General features: G+C 37.4%; 1 protein-coding gene across 2 annotated transcripts in view; it reads right to left on the reverse strand.

Moving 5' to 3' along the window:
- Nucleotides 1-5,289: 5,289 nt before the first annotated feature.
- Nucleotides 5,290-19,925, reverse strand: part of AIDA (axin interactor, dorsalization associated) — a 22,778-nt gene continuing 8,142 nt past the window's right edge. Inside the window, exons 3-11 of one of the 2 annotated variants that reach the window (XM_015831922.1) lie at nucleotides 18,661-18,714; nucleotides 16,878-16,932; nucleotides 14,107-14,170; nucleotides 13,530-13,636; nucleotides 10,915-10,926; nucleotides 9,190-9,312; nucleotides 7,264-7,386; nucleotides 6,778-6,895; nucleotides 5,290-5,742 (exon numbers count right to left, since the gene is read on the reverse strand). In XM_015831922.1, coding sequence (XP_015687408.1) covers nucleotides 5,646-5,742; nucleotides 6,778-6,895; nucleotides 7,264-7,386; nucleotides 9,190-9,312; nucleotides 10,915-10,926; nucleotides 13,530-13,636; nucleotides 14,107-14,170; nucleotides 16,878-16,932; nucleotides 18,661-18,714 — 753 coding nt within the window. In that variant the 3' untranslated portion in view covers nucleotides 5,290-5,645. The remainder of the gene's footprint in view (nucleotides 5,743-6,777; nucleotides 6,896-7,263; nucleotides 7,387-9,189; nucleotides 9,313-10,914; nucleotides 10,927-13,529; nucleotides 13,637-14,106; nucleotides 14,171-16,877; nucleotides 16,933-18,660; nucleotides 18,715-19,925) is intronic. The other variant, XM_015831923.1, reaches the window with a different exon arrangement.

Raw genomic sequence — 19,925 nt, forward strand, 5'->3', positions numbered from 1 at the left:
GTTTAAGTTAATGGAGATCATTCTTTTGCCAGTATATGAAAATTCTTAACCACCCTTTTGTCTGAAGCCTCCATTAGGGATACATATTGCTACTTGGAACAACTTCCATAAGTAATTAAGTTTTTTCTCTTACAAGTTTAGTGTAATTGATACCTGGTAACAGACACATAGCACTGTTGGAATTAACCAACTGCCTTTAAGAAAAGAAAAAGGGTTGCTGTGAGTATTCAACAAAATTTGGGTGGTATGAGCATTTCAATTACTTGTGTATTGCAGCATGAATCCTAATTCAGAAAATGCCTTCTGGAGAACTATACTCTATCCAAGAAGGTTGATTATTCAAATTATTGGTAAGTATCCATCGGATCAAACCAGTGCTTTGATCTAAAGTGATTACTTAGCCTATTGCCATATCTGAGGTAGACAACAAGTGGACCTCTTCTTGCAACCATTCAACCTTTCATTTATTGATCATTCAGAGTTACAATGGCATTGAAAAAAGTGATGTATGACTTTTTCACATGAGTATTGCAGCATCTCTGGTCACCTGATCTGAATTCAGACACTTGTCAACTGGCATGTATTTATGACAGTTGCAGTTTCCTGGGTCATGTGATTGCCTTTTGCCACCTTCCAAAAAGCAAAGTGAATGAAGAAGCCAAATTCATATGGCAAGAAAGATCGTAAAATGGGGCAAACTTACTTAACAACTGTCTTGCTTAGCAACAGAAATTCTGGGCTCAATTGTGGTCATAAGTTGATGACTATCTGGTGTGGTCTCTTTGCAAAAATGGATCATATGCTCGTAAAGCCTGAGTGTTATTTCATCAAGGTAATCTCCATATAGATCTACAGGCAGTCCTCAACTTCTGACCATAATGGAGCCTGCCCATAATGGTCATAAGTTGTGGTCATTAAGTGAGGCATCCACATGATCACCTCACTTAACAACCACATTTTCTGCTTCCTGCATTGTGGTCATTAATCGGAACATAGGGTGCCAAAGGGGTGGGGGAGGCCCTGTGAGGCCTAACACAGGCCCAGACTTGCACTGCAGCACCTCCTCAGCTTACCTGTGACCTGCCCAGGCCTACCTCACCGATGCAATACCCTGTGCTCTGGGGTCCCACAGGTGTTGGGCCTGCTTCCTGACTTGCTACATCCCATACCCTCCTGGTTGGGGGGGGGGGGAGAGAATAGGCGGGAAAAACTGCTGCTGCATCCCAGTCATAAGGTGGAAAAATTGACAAGTGCCCAATTTGGTTCATGTGACTGGGGGCACTGCAGTGGTCATAACTTCAGGCACGGGTCTTAAGTCCTTTTATCAAGTGCCACAAAATGTTTGTTGAATGAATAGTCATAAGTCAAGGACTACCTGTATTTTAAGTGGGTGAAATCCAAAAGCCCTTTCAGAGTTGTGATCAGTTTGACCAACCTCTGCAAGAGTTTGTTCTGCTATTGTTAAACATTGGATTTCTCTCATCTTAGCCTTTTCACCTATGTGAAGATGGCCTATTCTATTTATGATGTGAAGTACGTATTTATTAATACAGTTTGCTAGACAAAAGCTAGCATAATTACATTGTCCATTTTTAAATGAACTAACAGTGTCTCTAATGGTGGGAAATCACTTTTTGGAAGTTATCTAAAGTTACTTTAGCTAAAGGGTCAGATCATTGTGGCCTAGTTTTGCAATAAAATATCCTCTTAGAATAACCTAAGATTAAAGAGTGGAATGGAGTAAGATTCTTTGGGGCTTCATTTCCCTTTTGAATTTATTTTGTTCTTTCTCTATTACGTCCACTGTTTAATTGAAGATTTTTCTTTCTATATGGTCAGCCAAATTCTTTTTCTAAACCAGTTTGGTTAACTTCAATGTTCTGTGGCCTCTGAACAGTTACGTGTAAACCAATTAAAAACTTTTCATTTTTTGTTATAAATCTTATCCAGTTGTTTAAAAATAGAAAGCAGTTTGTGCAGCTAAAGGTATTGTTTTAGCTATAAAAGTCAGCTGTTACTTTGTACTCACTCATACTTTCTCTGATTTGGCTTTAAGCCTTATTTTCTGATCTATGGTTGTTGCTGGAAATAGTTTTCTCCCCTGGCATCTAAATTTAGCTTATACTTCTAATAAGGTTAATTGCTTATATCTGTTGTTTAATGGTAGTAAATATAAAGCATTCTGAGAACAAAATGAGCTTTGGATGTCAGCAGGTTGTCAATTTTCAGTTGTTTTGACAGTCTGTCCTCTGATTTGTACAGAGCATATCCTGTCTTGTTTTTTTTTAGATGTACTTTATTTTCATCTCTGGGTTATCTCCTTTTGAATCAAGTCTGAGAACAGCAGAGGTTGTAAATCCATTGTTTTCATAGCAAGGTGATATAAATTCTCAGTTAACATGTTGGGTTAGATCAGAATTAAGACAGAGTTCTGCTCCTTTAGCCCTCTGGATGAGCAAATTAATGAATTAAAAATGAGCTTTTTCTATACAAATTAATGATCCCAGAACCATTTTTCTGGGGAACTTTGAACATCTCACCAATGCAAGAATTGCCCATTTCTGCTCACTGTCTGTTTTTAACAGTTGCCAATCTACGCAAGCGCCCTTCTTTTTCTTTCATGGTTTCTGAGTTTGCAAAGGAGTCTTTAGTGAGGGACTGTATCCAAGGCTGTTTTAACAGTCCAAATGTATCATATTTTTAGAATAGCGATCCAACATGCATCATTGTGTAAGACATTTTCATTCTTTTTCATCAAAGACATGTCCCATGTTTGCTTATTTTCCTTGTAATACTATTAAATCATTTGCCATTTAGCTGATCATAAAAAGTTCCTAAGAAGTTAGTAGTAACAACACAGTTCCAAAGAAATCCAACAAGATGAAAATAAAAATGAACAGAAAAAGCCAGTGCTGCTGCAAAAAAGTTTGTCAGAGAGGTCACAATGAGGAATACATATTAAGTAGCCTGGAACTGTAGTTAGTGTTAAGAAAGTAACATGCAACATGAACTGACGTTGTTTGAAAGGATACTAAAAACAGCGGCAAATGACTTCTTCAGAAAGATTAAACATAAAGATTCACTTGGTCAATGAAGATGACCTAATACAAAGGTGCTATTGCCAATTTTTATTTTGGCTCATTCTTCAAGAACAAGCTACACATTCCACAAAGCAAATGCAAAAAGTAGTTTGAAGGGACATAATGGAAGCCCGAGATAAAGAAACATGGTATTTGAATGTTGTTATCTGTCCAGATTGCATTTTAGAATACTGAAGAAACTTGCTGACAGTTTGGCCAAATTATCATGTATTTGAGAAATATTGAGAACATGTGAAGGTCACAGCCTAGGGAGGGCAAATGCCCTTGGAACTACAGTACAGGGTAATTAATCTGCCATTTCTACCCAGTAAAGCTATAGTAGCTGATTTTAAAAAGTGATTAACATGTTATTGCCTTGAAAAAATTGTCAGCAGATTACTGACCAGATCATTTAAAAAAATAATAATCTCACTTCCTTAATACGATATGGACATTTTGTAGATACAATTATCCTGTTTGCAAGGTTCAGTCTCAGGGTCTTTATTCTTAAACATGTTATCAATTACTTGGATGAGAACAGGATGAGAATCCGCATCACATTTGCACACGATACAAATTTGGATGGAATAGCTATGACTATAGAAAAAAATTCAAAATGATCCTGATAAAAGAAATGAAAATAACCAAAAAGTAGAGACCCAATAGAAAAAGCAGCTAGATGGAGAGGTTAGGATGGAGGACACTTAGCTAGTATCAATACTCTGGAAAAGAATTTGGAATCGATTTCATTTTGGGAAAGTTTAGCTTTATGAAAACAAAGGAGATGTGATGGCAGAATCTCATCCGGTTCTATATTCTAGAGTGGCATTTGTAAACTTTGTAAAGTAATGGATTTAACTTATGGAAATACATTTCTGGTGAATGTTAAAAAAAATTCAAATAGAGCTGTTTGATGGAAGAACCAGATACTGCCATGATGAATTCAAAAAGCAGCAGTATAGTCACTTCTGGATGCCTTAATTTGGATTCTTGCATGGAATAGAGATTTGAAATTGGTGGTCTAAATCAGTGTTTCCCAACTTCAGCAAGTTTAAGATTTGTGGGTATCTTAAACTTCCCAATATTGCTACTAAGCATGCTGACTCAGGAATTCTGGGAGTTGAAGTCTATGCTTATTAATCTTGCCAATGTTGGGAAACATTGGTTTGTAGTAAATGATATATTACTGTTAAGAATCATCAGTCTCCTATATTCCAGTACATGTAGAGTTACCGGTAATTATAACCATGAAAGATACAGCCTTAAAATGGTGACATGTTAGATATTAATATCCAGAAGTAATATGCATAATTCATGACATTTGTACATCCCCCTTATGTAGATAGCATCTTTAGGCACATAATGTAGTGTAAACGTAGAAACTGGAAGCAGTGTTCAGCTTTTTTCTTAGAACAATTTAGGATGGATTCATTTTTTTTATAATCACCCAGTTTGTCTTAAAAAAAACCCTAAACCATTAGTTACAGCCTGTTCCCAATAATAAAATTCTATAGCCGTTGAAATTATCTGGAACAAGTGTACAGGTAGTCCTTGGGTTATGACCATTCATTCAACTACTGTTCTAAGTTATGATGGAACTGAATGAATGAATGAATGAATGAATGGCACTTACTATATGATGGACCCTTGGAGTTCTGGTCATTGCATTGCCCCCCTGGTCACATGACTATGATCCAGGTTCCTGGCTCACAATTATGTTACAGTGAGCCAGGGTAACGTGGGCATAATTTCTTATGTTCCTCCTGGCTTCCCACAAGCAAAGTCAATGGGAAAGCTGGCAGGAAGTTGGAAGTCAAGGTCACATGAGGTCCTCCCTTTAATGACAACAACCAGGACGACTTGGATTGCCATTGTTAAGCAACATGGTAATGTAACGTTGCACAACTATACGACCGAGTCATTTAGCAATGGCAATTCCGGTCCCAATTGCCGTTATAAGCTGAGGACCAACTGTAATGAATTTACTAACTTTCAGAACAACCATAACTGGTAGTTTTATAACTGGTAGTTCCCAATCTTGAGAAAAATATGTTTTTTTTTTAAAAAAAAAACCCAGATGCAACATGGAGGGTGGGAGTGTCTTTTCAGCAAGACATTTTATATAAGTAAACTCAGATGGTAATAGTACTTTACAAATGTAATGCACTTATGAAAATGATACAAACAAAATACAGTAGAAGTATAAAAGTTTTTTTGATACTGGCATATCTTTATTGCTGTATCAGGTTTGGCAGACGGGGATTCCTCAACTGCTTTAATTAAGGGTTCTGATATAACAATAGAAATCAAGTTACAGAACTGAACTTAATAACCGGCCCATTTATGAAAAACTTGCAACACACTTTGGAACATCTGAATTAAAAATATACATTCCAAAGAAACTGGGCTTGGATGCAGAGAGTGGCTACTTGATCCACTGCTGTGCAGCACTGATGGTCATTTGTGACCACAAGGTAAATGCATCCATTCTTCCTTCCTCCTGAAAGACAAGTGCTACATATGCAGCTGCTATGAATTTATGGCAAGTGGTTCAGTTCACAAAAGTCACTCTTTGTGCAGTGTTTGATGAAGGTGAAGATAAAGTGGCTTCTTGGTCAACAACTGAAGTTTCTTCCTCTTAAAATCAGTGGGTTTTTTGTACCTATAATGATAAAAAGAGTAGATATCAGAATTAATCTTAATGCTGTTTAGGAACTTACCTCAGATGATTCTTTTCCTACTTAAAAGGATTTTGTACAATTTGAAAAGCCAAGTTAAACAAATAGCTACAACTCTTAATTCTAATTTCTACCTCCACAATAATTGTCCCATTTAAATTCAGTGGTACTTGTTTGGTATAAAACTGTCTCAGAATTTATTTTAGATTAATTATTGAGATTTAATCATTTAATCATTCTTTCACTTTTCTCTCTACTGGTTTTCTTCTAAATTAAGCCAAAGTAGTTAAAAGTGGTTTCAGAATCACAAACACATAATCTAATATCTATTCTGAATATTACATTTTGGAGGGGGAAAAAAATCCTTCAGATCTTTTAAACATGCACACTTTTATTTGGGTTCAAAGCTAAGATATTCCTCAGCCATCATAAAATAATATACAAATCAAGCATTGTGGAAACTTAGCATTTCTCTTCGTATTCAGGAAGAAAATTAATGAAGTGCACTATTTCCAAGCATAACTTTCAACCATAATTTGTATAATAAGGAGATATGGATGCCTATTTTATGCAAAATTTTACTTACATTTAGAGATATGCATGGATTTTTTATTTTTGGGCAGTCCATGTCTTAACTAAAATTGAAATTTTGGCTGTACATGGAATAAAACAGAAATGTTTTGTTCTGAATATGGACTGAAATACACAGCTCTGGGGAAATACAACAGTATGTAAGGGATTTTCTTGAAAATGGCACATGTAGATAGCAGCAGGTGGAGTGGAGAGAGAAGGTATGGAGAAGATAGGAGGCAGGTGGATGGACCCATGCACCACTGATGATCAGAGAAGATGATGCATACTCATTCTATCATACTTGCGCCATAAAATCATCCCTAATTTGTTTTGCACCAAAGCCTGGGACCACCAAAACATTCCAGATTTTGCTTCTGACTAAACTGAAAGAGTTTAGCAGAAGTTCTGGAATGTATTTGTTGTGGTTCATGCACACACTTACTTACAGTTCTATAACAATTGATCCAGCTTTAATTTCATCCATCTCCATAAAGGCAAAGCACTTTGTGCTGGTGAACCTTTTCTTGGGTTTATAGTGTTTAAATTCAAAGAAAATAGCTGCACCTGAAAGGTAGAAGAGAAAAAAAAAATCTGAAACACTTTTCAAATTACATCACTGGACTTCTTTATAGGCTAACAGTTAATACAAAGTTGTTAGAACTGCCTTGAGGAAAAATGATCCTCATTGAAGATTCTGAACCTTTGCAAAGAATCAACCTAAGAAGTTTGAAGCCACTATCATTTGATCTGCTCCCATCCCAAATCATAAATAACATCTTTAAAAAAATGTGAGTAGTTTGGTTAAGGCACTATGGGGTAACCAATTTTTCTGGGGATAGCATATCTGCCTCCTCTCCAAGTTATTGATCTAAATTATACTTTGTCCTATTGATCACAGTTCAACATGATTTTCAAGTCTTCATGCAACAAACCTTTTGTTAATTTTTCAACATGTTTCTGAATTTCAATGTCCACATTAAAATGAATGTAAGTGTCCTCCTTTCTTGAAGCAACAGGGGTGTCTTGCACAGGTGTAAGATCTATCCCATTGAGATCTGTCCGAGAATGAAATTTAAGCATTAAGTAGGGGGGAAACTGTTGTGACATTTGGTATATTGAACAAGGAGTACTTTGATCTGTTCCCCCAGGGTCATTATAATTCATGATCTAAAAGTCTAAGGAAAAGATTGTTTCTTTTTGTAAACATTCAAACAATATCTTTACACAAGATTCTTTACAGGAATGTCACTTCCAAAAACATGGCAGTAATCGTGAGTAACCAATACTGAGGTGTGGTTATGGTAAAGTAACCTTGCTTATTTGGCCTTCCCAGTGCACATTTTCTGAGAAAGGTGACACATGCTTTCCAAAGTGATGACATATTAGGTATTAATAGAAAGTTGATCCGTGTGTCCAGTTTAGGGGAACATTTATTGAGCAGAAACAAAATAGACTTAGGGCAACACCAATTTTAACCAAGACTCCCTGAAGAAAGAGCAGATGGAAACCATTTAATACACATAGTCCTCAACTTACAACGTCAATTGGGACTAGAATTTCCAGTTCTAAGCAATGTGGCCACAAAGCAGTTTCTTATCAAGGGCTTTTTGAAAAAAGTGTTGATGGAAACCTTTCAATACAGGTAGCCTTCGACTTACAATGGCAGTTCAGACCAGAATTTCCAACATTAAGCAATGCGGTTGTAAAGTGCAATGGCATTGCTTAGTAATGACAATCCCTGAAGTCCCAGATCCCATGGTCATTAGGAGAGGCACCTTCCTCCCAGCTTTCCACAAACAAAATCAGGCAGGAAAGGGTACAAGGCTGGCAGACAAAAAAGTGGATGCTACCAAGAGGAGAAGGAAATGAGGCACTACTGAGAAGGGTGCATGAGGGTGTGAGAGGTGTGTGGGAGGTGATGCCCAATCAGGCAAGGTACAAGTAGGTATGTGAGAAGTGCCACACAAGTTGAGGAAGGTGCTAAGGGCTGCAATAGAGGTGCAGTGCAGGTGTAGGGACAGTCTGTGTGAGACATGGCAGACGTGTACAAGAGATTTGGTGCAAGCTGAGTGCATGAGAGGCACAGATTGGGGAAGGTGCGCAAGAAGTGCCATGTGGTTGGGAAGGATGTGTGGTTCTGGCATGAGTGCAGAGGAACTGTTGAAGGGTACACAGAGTGGCAGGGAGAAGATGCACGGAAGGGCTAGGGGAGAGTGCACAGGTAGGAGACACTTACCCAGCAACTTCCCCTTTGACTTTCTGGGCAAGCCAGTAGGGAACATTGCCGATGGTGATCACATGATTGCATAGTGCTTGGCAACTGATCATAAATGCAAATGGGTTGTCAAGCATCCAGATCATGATCACGTGACTGTGGGTGTGCTGGGACAGCCAAAACTCTAACTACTCACCATAACCAACATTCATTCAGCACCATTGTAACAAGGAATGTACACTAACTGCATGGTAATAGATTGAGGACTAACTGTACCCTTTCACTATCCACCAGAAGTTAATCCATAAAAAACTGTTTTAAATTAGCTGATATGTAAATGGCAGATTAAATTTCAAGAACTCTGCATGCTAAATCAAAGTGACTCATTAGAAAATTAAAAAAATACAGGAGTTTTCATATGTTAAGGCTTGCAAGGAATCAGGATAAGGCAGTTCTGAAAGGCAGCATATTGAAGAGTTTCCATGGGGCGAAAGAGAAATCCAATATGACAAATGTCAATATTTTAAACTCTAAATGCTGATTACATAGTGGTATATTTTGCTAATTCAATTCTAGCTAATATTGGATAAAAAAGGTTCAAAATTACATGCCTAGGCAAATCAATTAAGAAAAATATACCTACCTTTCACACTAACTGTGATATAGGGATCAATGCACTGCCCAGCATCTTTAAGACCAATTTTTTCTATTTTGATAGTTAGTAATGTCATCCCGGGCTCAGATGGTAATCTGGGTAATAAAGTACCTGAGGGAAAAGCAGACCAGAATAATAGTCATTCAGCATACTTTCGTTCTCTCTTGCTATTAATTCTGTCAACAAAAGTTAGCTGATACTAATATCATAAGACATAATATCTGGCATAATTTATTAATACAGTATGACCTGATTTCAAATTACAGCATCTTGGAGAAAGTAGGATCCTTTTCCTAGTTCAACAAGCAGAGAGTTGACGAACTATCATCTATTAAATCCTCTGCACAAATAATTTGTCAACTGTATTCTTCTTCTTCTTCATGTGCCATATCCATTATCGGACATTGGCGATCATGTTGGCGATTCTGTTTTTATCAGCAGCCGCATGAAAAAGTGCTGCTGAGTTTGGTCCAAACCAGTCCCTTAGATTTTTGAAGCCATGATGTTCTTCTTCTGCCTGGACCTCGTTTGCCTTCAATCTTTCCCTGGAGGATAAAATGGAGTAGGCCATATTTTTCTGGGTGTCACATCACATGTCCGAAATATTCTAATTTTCGTTTTTTAATTGTTTTGATGATTTATCTTGGCTTTCCCAGGCGGCTTATCACCTCCTCATTTCTGATCTTGTCAACCCAGCTTATACGTAACAGCCGCCTGTAAATCCACATTTCAAATGCTTCTAGTCTCTTCAGGTGGCCTTCTGTCAGAGACCAACTCTCTACTCCATAGAGCAGGATAGAAAAAAATATGTATTGCACAAGCAAATAAACACAGAAACATGCTTCATGAGAAGACAAGTACCGTAGTTAACAGTTTGGATAGAACCAAGACTAGACATAAGGCTTTTCTTTTTGAATATTAGTCTAAAACCACTTGCTAAATACCAACTTGGGGAGGAATCAAAGCCAAATGCAGAATTATTGTCAAAGTCAAAGTCTATAGCACACCAAGATCCAGAGATAAGCAACTTAATTACCTTCCAGATATTTTAGACTTGTGGTTTTTAACTTATGATACATATATTCAGAGGTGAGGCATGGGGGAAGACCTTGAAACTTAGTATGTTTAAAGTTTACTGTAAACAATAAATGCAGCAAAATTCCTGTATCCTTTCTTTATTGAAGGGGACATTTGATTTTTTTAAAATGATGTAACCCAAGTTCTTTAGTAGCATCGCTGCTAGAATATAAGACATAAAAGCCAAAACTGATCTTCTAGATGATAAGTCTACAATCCATTGCCATTGGCTATGATCGCTAGGGCACTGGGAAAGAAAGTCCAAAACATCACTGCTCACTCTTGAAGTAAACAGTATGTCACATACAGGAGTACAAATCTGCATAAACTATTATAGTGTATTAAAGTAAGCTTACATTTCTGATAGAAAAAACTTTCTACAATCTCCACACATGCCAACTGTTTTTTTTTAAAAAGATGGATTTTCTCCATATCAAAAGCAATTCAGAAACCTGTACAATTTGATTCTGTGCATATAGGATAGACATTCATCATGTACCATTTATTTGGGGAAAAATAGAGCTAGGTGGCAGATTTTAGCATAATTTTTTTTTCATATTTACGTTAAATAATAAAACAACAGCAATATGATTATCTTAATAAACAGCAACTATTAACATTAGAACATTATCATACCTTCATTGGCTCCTGGATTAGATGAATGATGTAGCACATGGTTACACAATGGAGCCATGAAAGTAGAAGATAAGACAAGACCATGAATGATTAGGCAGCAAAATAATGCAATATGGGATCCGTGAAAAGAAATAGATTGTACAATGAAGTACGTACAATGGAAGTTACAATGTCAGCAAAACAGTCTAGTATCATATGTGTAAGCTATTTCAAACTTCATCTGCACATTTTTAAATGGCATCATCTCAGCACTATAGTATTTCAACCATTAGAAAATTCTATTTGTCCACTTTAGTCAGCATCCAAATGTCAGGATTGTACCCAATTATTCTTATCTGGAGAACTGAATGATGTGTGTGGGTTCATGGCAAAGTCTACTCATGAATATATGAATATATCCCCAAAACAGGATTTCTTGGGACTTAAGCTTGTGTTGGAAGTTTAGCTATTTCAGACATGGCAATGAATATACTGTAGAAAATAGTAACTATCATCTATTGTAATAAAAGGGATTATTGCGCTAAATCTAGTATTACATAAAAAGACATTCAACAGAACTAGTATAAAGTTTATCTACTCTTCCTCTTTTAGCTTCATAAGATCTTAAAGATCTCACCAGTTCTCTAGAATATATTTGGTCAGTGGAAAGCAAATTGCAAGGGGTGTTGACTTCCACTAGTGCTGTTTCACTGTCGGATTGATCTATGTCACTTCCTAAAAAACATTTACTGTTGTTCAAAATTGGTCCAATTTTAGTGCTTTCATCTCCCTCCCCCCAAGATTTTAAATCAAGTTTGAAAACCTCCAGCTAGTGGCTACATATGACCAAAAGAAATATGCAGTTCCTGGCCACATCAGGCTTTTACTTCAAGCCTCTATTTTTTATCAGCAACTGATTACAAATAGCAGTTTTTCCTTTCTAAAGCTTTTATAAAATTGTTAAAATGCACAACTGGGGCTATTTTTAAACCATGATTGTTGCATGGAGTATGTTTTTGGGTAAAGTGGGGGAATTGTAGAAGAAAGATCATCTTTTCACCAATACATCTTTTCACCAATACATCTTTTCACCAATACATCTTTTCACCAAAAAAAAATCACCCATGCTTTTTTGCCTTATCTATGCTAACATGTAGCCTTGATCAACTTTCTTGCAATCAATTTGGCACTTAAGCCAAATTATCAGAGATTTGGATCCAAAGAGGAAAAAGTACTTTGGAGTGAGTGTAGGGTGCATTCATTGCACCTGTCAGTACCTCTCAGAGAAGCCATGCACATTAGCCATGCTTAAATCATACCCTTTCATTTTTTTGTGCTTAGTAAAGATCTATAATCAATAAACGTATTTAATCACTGGCTAATAATAATTATGAAGCACCAATTTTCATAGAGGCTATGCATTGATAAAATGGTAATTCAAACCCTATCTGAATTAGAGAGCTGACAAAATATTAGTATAGATTTTCATAAAGCAAGCCTTCTTGATATTGGGCAGGTTTTTCTAAGAAAACTCCATGATTTCTGCTTTGCTCTCTGTCCTTCACCTTACCTCCAGATGATAAAAGACAATAGATAACGATAATGGCATCTCATACAATCTTAGCACATAGGCATTCTACCGTGTTTCCCTGAAAGTAAGACCTCCCCCCAAAATAAGCCCTAGCTTGATTTTTGGGGGTGGGCCTAATATAAGCCCTACCCCAAAAATAAGCTATAGTTTGGGGGCAAGGCAGATGCCTAAAAATCAAGCTAGGGCGGGAGTGGGGGGTGGTGGAGCTGCCCCATGCGCTCCGCACCCGCTTATCATTGCAGCCAGGCCTCCCATGAATCGACACCTGCCTCACCTCGCCGGTCCACTTCTTCTCCGGTGCCCCCCGGCCTGCATTTCGCTTCCGGAAAGGCCTCTGCCGCCAAGAACTGAGCTACAGATTCAATCCTCTGTCAATCTAGAGCTCCATTCTCAGCTGCAGAGGCATTTCTTTCGGCCACAGAAGTGGGTGGGCTGGGTGGGGCTGTCGGTGCCGCCACGGCAAGGTGAGACTGTGGAAAAGACCCCCCCCCCCCGAAAATAAGACCTGGCACCTTTTTTGGAGGCAAAAAATAAATAAATAAGTCTGGGTCTTATTTTTGGGGAAACACGGTAGCAGTGGCATGCTGAGCTTCTCTATACTCAGAAAGAGGTTTAGCTAACAAATATACAGTTGCAGATTTTTTCCCCCCAAATAACTCTTGCTTATGGTTGGAGAGACAAGAAGATGAAAAGAGGCCTGGAAAAGAAAAACGTATGAGAAACATTTGAAGGCGCTGGGTATCTTTAACCTGGAAATAGAAGACTTTATAGAGATTTAACAGCTATGTTCAAATATCTGCAGAAGATGGGGCAAAACTATTCCAGAACACAAAACTAGAAACAATGGATTTAAAGTACAAGAAATAGATTTTAATTGGACAACAGATACAAAAAATTCTAACAGTAGGAGGTAGCTGCAGCTAGAGTGAATTCCTGCACCAGTCAGTGATTGGATTAGATTACCTTTAAGGCCTCTTCCAGTCCTTGCATTTTCTGTTTCTAAAACTGTAATTCCAACATTCTGATTCTCAATTTGGCCTCTTACCTGGGACTCTGGCAGGAAATGCATCTGGAGATCCTGCTCCAGCTCCACCTTCCTCCTCATCTTCTTCAAATTCTAAATCTTCCTCTTCACCAGGTGCTAAGATTTTCCTTTTTAAAAAGAGAAACACCATACTGCAACTGAGAACTGAGTTAGATAGGAATCACCAGTATATCTGAATCTAAGACTGGGAATATTTATGGCCTCCTATTCAAATATTAGAAGCTTAAAATTGAATTTCAGAATTTTTACATTCCACAAACCTATATTTTGCAATTTTTTAATATAACTTTATTTTTTATTGAACATAAAGACAAAAACTAACGAATATAATTAGTCAGAAAGATGGCTAGAGAGAGAGAGAAAGAATAAAGAGAAAGACAGGATAGGAGTGCAGAAAACAAACTATAGAAAAACAGTATAAAAACAAAGTGACTTCTAACTTCTACAAAAGATATAAATAAAACTTGAAATTCAACTTTTAATATAGAGCTATATTGGTAAAAACTATTGATGCTTTAAAAAATGGAAATTTTGCAATTTCTGACACTGGTTCTTTCTGCATGCAATTCTTCCATACCTTGGTGGAACGGGCTGAACATCAAAAGGAAATTCTTTATTATAGGTAAGAATACTCTTTAAGACTGTAAGAAAAGACAGTAATAATTACCATCAACATTCTGTATAATTATATAAAAAGAGTAGGGCTTAATCCTTGTAGTCACAGTAAGAAAGCAGTAAATCCTTATTATATTTTCCATACATTAACACAAATTACTTAAATTAGCAAATGTTAAATATGAGACTTCTATATGAGCCGTAGTGGTGCAGTGGTTAGAATGCAGTGTTGCAGGTTAATTCTGCTGACTGCCAGCACTTCAATTCTGAACGGCTCAAGGTTGACTCAGCCTTCTATCCTTCCAAGGTCAGTAAAATGAGGACCCAGATTGTTGAGGGCATATGCTGACTCTGTAAACTGCTTAGAAAGGGCTATAAAGTCGTGTGAGGTGTTATATAAGTCTAAGTGCTATTGCTATTAAGTAAACATGATTAGAAAAACATTAGAATTTGTTTTTTCTTTACAAGGCAGAGATGTCTGTCCTAAAAGGGTAAATTTAATCTAGTCAATATCTATGACCAATATTATGCAGGAACAAATTAGTTCATATGTAATTAAGAAATTCAGAGAATTACAGTTCTCATATATATTAAGTACATTTGTATATACTAAGTATATAATGACTGTGTGTGTGTATCAAATGATATATTAAGACCATTCACCTAAAAAAAACCCAAAGCTACATAATGTCACAGCAATAGTACATATCCAATGCATCAAACACACTAAGATCAACAAGGAAGAAATTATGGTCTCCTTTGTCGTCACCGCCCTCTTCACCTTGATTGACATTGACATTGACCTGGCTAAACAAATCATACACCAGCTACTCACCAAACACCATACCCACAAAGCGGATGCCATTACAGAACACTCCATGTCCACAGAAACCATCATGAAACTCCTGGATCTATGCTTCAACATATACTTCAGGTTCAATGGGAAAATGTACAAGCAAGTACCCCAATGGGATCTCCCATATCAGGCCTCATAGCAGAAGCAGTCATGCAGCGACTCAAATCCATAGCTCTGCCAACCATCCAACCAAAATTCTGGACACGTTATGTCGATGACACTTTTGTCATCATCAAACGCTCCAAAATTGAAGAAACACATCACCTACTTAATAACATATTCCCTGGGATCAAATTTACATGTGAAGAGGAAAAAGACAACAGACTCCCATTCCTTGACATCGACGTAAGGAGACTGGACAATGGAGAACTGTCTACCACAAACCTACGCACACGGACCAGATCCTCAGCTTTGCAAGCAACCACACCATCGCACACAAAAGAAGCTGTGTCCTGACCCTCTTCAGAAGGGCCAGGACACAATGTAGCACCACAGCACTAAGAAAAGCAGAAGAGAAACGGCTGCTTGACGTCTTTCTCTGTAATGGCTATCCCAAAAATTTCGTATTCCAACACACAGCACCCAAACTACCATACACCACATAGCCGATTGCCACGAAATAACGAACCCTACCATACAAAAAAGGGTGTCAGAAATGACAGCCAGAATTCTCCAACCCCTAGGACAGTGGTGGCGAACCTATGGCACGGGTGCCAGAGGCATCACTCAGAGCCCTCTCTGTGGGCACGCGCGCCATCGCCCCAGTCCTAGGCCTTCAGCTGGGTTTTATAAAACCTTTTTGCTTTAGGCCTCCGCCGCCTTGTGCAAAAAACCCAAAAAGGTTCAACCAGTCAATTTCAACTTCTCGCGGGGGAAAAAAAAGATCTTGAAAAGTTGGAATTGATTGATTGAACTTTTTAGTTCCACCCAGTCTGCCATTACCACCCCACCCAATGGGCCACGCCCAGCCAATGGGCTGCACCCACCCGGCACCCGACGATGCATAAGTGGGTTTTGGGTTGCAGTTTGGGCACTCGGTCTCTAAAAGGTTCGCCATCACTGCCCTAGGAAAAGCGATAGCCCACAAACCCACAGCCACATTCTGCCAGGAACTATCCAGAACCAAAGACAAGACCCAGAAGGATGAAAGAAACAATGTAATTTACAAAATCAACTGTAACGATTGCAATCACTTCTATGTGGGACAAACATCACGTCAATTAAAAAACAGGATCCACACCTCAGAAGATGTTACCTAGCCTGGTAATGAAACGTTCGGAAACCAAACTTCAAGCTCGGAGAACGAACCTTCACCCTCAATAGTACATATGCTTGGAAAAATAAATCATGTTTCTATTGACAAAATAAATGCCACATCTTTTGCTTTTCCAGTTGGAACAACCTCTGCCAACAAGAGAAAAACAGATATTCTCAAATGCCAATAATTAAGCAACTGATAGTACTTCCTATATCTGCCAATAAAACTCAGGCAATAATCCCCCAAGCAATTTGTGGCAATCCTTTTCCCAACTGATCCATACTGATAGCAACGTCCCAACCTCTTTTACTAAAAAGTCAATCATCACAGCAGAAATTACTGGGGAAGACTATATTCTGAAAACTCCTTCCCAGGGTAAAATGGCGTAGCCACAGGAACTTTTAAGACTTTACTAATGTAAAAAAGATACTATATAGATTGAGTTTCATAAAGTATAAAGTAATTATTTGCAAGGGAAAGGCACTCTGTTGTATAAAACCTGAAGTTATACAGATTGGTGAAATCCATTTTTCTGGTGGGGGTATTTCTTTAATACTTTTTCCACTGTAACTATTATACCACCATTTCTTAGTGTAATTAAAAACACGGAAATACTTACTTGGTTCTAGTTTCTTCAGATCTTCCAGCTTAAATTCTTCCTGGGACTGGGTAGACTACAAGAAAAACAATATTTAACATATGCAGTTATTATTCATTGCTATATTGTAGTGAATTACAACAGTTAAACAGTGGCAGTTTTGCAGACCTCGGGGATAAAATGTGAGACTTATAAACAATTAAAAATTCCATCATCATAATTGAGTATAAAACATCACACACAGAGATTGCCTATTAACCTAATCAAGGGGACATCATGGTTCAGAGACCCTCAACATGTACTTGGTTTGAACTAAGGAGGCCATTCCAAAAGACCACCTGCCTCCAAACCTCATTTCCTTTCACTGCCCTAAAATGGGGAATCACTAGCAGCTTTTTTCAAATGCAATGGAAGAATGTGGTCCTGCTGATAAACTGTCCCATGTCAGAGGCACATAGCACCAGTATAGTGGGCTCCCACTGGAGAAGGCACAAGTTGCCTCATTGTGGACCAACTACCACTTCCAAATTATCTTTAAAGGCAGTGTCACATAGAGCACATTGCAGTAGTTTTAACAGGGGGTCACTGTAGCAATGTCCTCCTACCCCAAATAGGGCTACAACTGATACAACAGCCAAAACTGGGCAAAGACTTCCCTGGTTACGACTTCTATCTGCTGTTCCAGCAGAAACCACAAGTTCAGGAGGACCCATTTAGAGGTACTACTGGAGTAGATAGAGAGTCTTGATGGACAAAGAGTAATCCTGAATCTCAAAGCCTCCAGAAGGACAGTACTTAATTACCAGCCTGATCTGGGATAATGATGTAAAGCCAAATATCTTCAGTCCATTGATGATGCTGGATCTCAAACCATTAGATGATAATAATAATGATGATGACGATAATAATAATAATAATAATAATAATAATAATAATAATAATAATAATAATAATAATAATAATAATGATAATGATAAAAAAGTTGGAAGGGACTTTGGAAGTCATCGAGTCCAACCCCCTGCTCAGGCAGGAAACCCTACACCATTTCGGACAAATGGCTGTCCAGTCTCTTCTTAAAAACTTCCAGTATTGGAACATTCACCGCTTCTGGAGGCAGGTTATAGTGATAACATACTATATAAATGTTAAACGGAAGGAGGGTGGGGAGTGATCCCTATGGCATTCCACAAGAGAGCAGCCACAGACTCCTCTCCTCCCCTTCCCACTGACTGGAATCATCTATTATGAAAGGAACATAATAATTGCAAAACACTGCTCCAGTTGTACCTATCTGGAGTTGGGATATGGTAGTATATACTGTTAATGCTGCAATAAATAAATAATGAATGAAAGGAAAGGAAAAATGAAGCCAGATTTCATATTCATTTTTGACCAGCTTCAAAATACACCTTTGGTAACAAAAATATACCCCATTATTCTCTGGTGGATACAACTGAGAACAGTATTTTTGTGAATATTACATACTTGATGGAGGATGGGAAGAAGATAACCATTATAAACTTTCAAGTTGTTTGAATGAAAAGATTAGAGAAACCAGTATAAACTAGCATTTTATATTGTTCCAAAGTCAAGTTCTTTTTTAAGATTCCTATTATAAACCATTGTTTAATTTTTCTATTCTCTTGGACCCAGACACTGTAATAAATCACACACAACAGAAAGATGAGTGAGAATAGAATACATGCCCCTGAGTCAGATTTTTACAAAGAGTTTTTTTTTAAGCTTTTAATATTTAATAAAATCCATAAAGAAACCAGAAATCACAGGTAAAACAGAATTATACCTGCAAAGCTGCACTCCTGAGTTCCAAGCATGTTGCAATCTTGGCTAAAGTTTTCTGCAACACAGGAAAGACAGATTAATTTGACGCTGCTGTATCAATATTTTTATATGAAAAGTAAACAAAAATAACTGTCAAGGATATATGCTGAGGGAGCAGCAACTCAATAGGTAGAACAGAAACAAGAAAACCAAGTCCTTGACATAGTGTCTAGAGCAGTGTTTCTCAACCTTGGCAAGTTTACGATGTGTGGACTTCAACTCCCAGAATTCTCCAGCTAGCAATACTAGTTGGAGAATTCTGGGAGTTGAAGTCCACACATCGTAAAGTTGCCAAGGTTGAGAAACACTGGTCTAGAGCAGTGTTTCTCAACCTTGACAATTTTAAGGCATGTGGACTTCAACTCCCAGAATTCCACAGCCAGCAATTAGTAGACTCCATTATGGAGACATACATATTCATATGTTACTGCGAATCTATATATACGAAAGCAGAAACTCTCATTTATTGTACAGTAAGGATGAAGATACTATTTTTCCTCTATCATATTCTCACCCGGCTTATCCCTTACAATGAAGCAGAGGTAAATGAACTTTCAGCCCACTTTCCGTTTCCAGTTTAGCAAATATGCTTAAGAGATTGTATCTTTGCCTTTAAAAAAAAAATACTGCTCCTTGAATTTGGCAACTACCCTTTGTTGTGAACCAGAAAGTTTTAGGATATATTAAAAGGCACTTGAGAGTTGAAGAATGAAAGTATTCTGAACAGATTTTCTTGAATGTTTTAGAGATAATTTTTTAAAGTAAAAGCCTCTTCTGAATTGTGGCAAGATACCAAAAAGTATTATTCACAACTGTTTCTCAGGAACCGCACCCAACACAAATATTAAAAAAATTAAAACACTACAGCTAGACTCTACAGCTACAGTAATGTTTTTCTAAGTGATCCTATCCCCAACAAGGCACTTTACTGTTCATCAATGAAAGTATCTCATTAAACACATTAAATTGACAATGTGAATCTTTATACCCACTTTATTTATTTTTTTAAAAAAAAAACACCTTAAAAATTCCTTGATCACTAGATTTGTTAGCCATCACCAAACAAACAAACACATTTCTGATTTCATGCAGAATTTTGTAGCTCCAATGAAATTCTATCTTTTCAGAAACTTAAATAAGTTTTTAAGAATAATCTTCTAAAATAAAAATACTTTCTATATAACTTGAGTTTTTATGATTTCATATGGCCAGAAAAAGGAAAAAAAA

Source organism: Protobothrops mucrosquamatus, unplaced genomic scaffold (assembly GCF_001527695.2).
Source record: "Protobothrops mucrosquamatus isolate PMUCROS unplaced genomic scaffold, P.Mucros_1.0 scaffold_289, whole genome shotgun sequence".
In the NCBI taxonomy this organism is placed as follows: Eukaryota; Metazoa; Chordata; class Lepidosauria; order Squamata; family Viperidae; genus Protobothrops; species Protobothrops mucrosquamatus.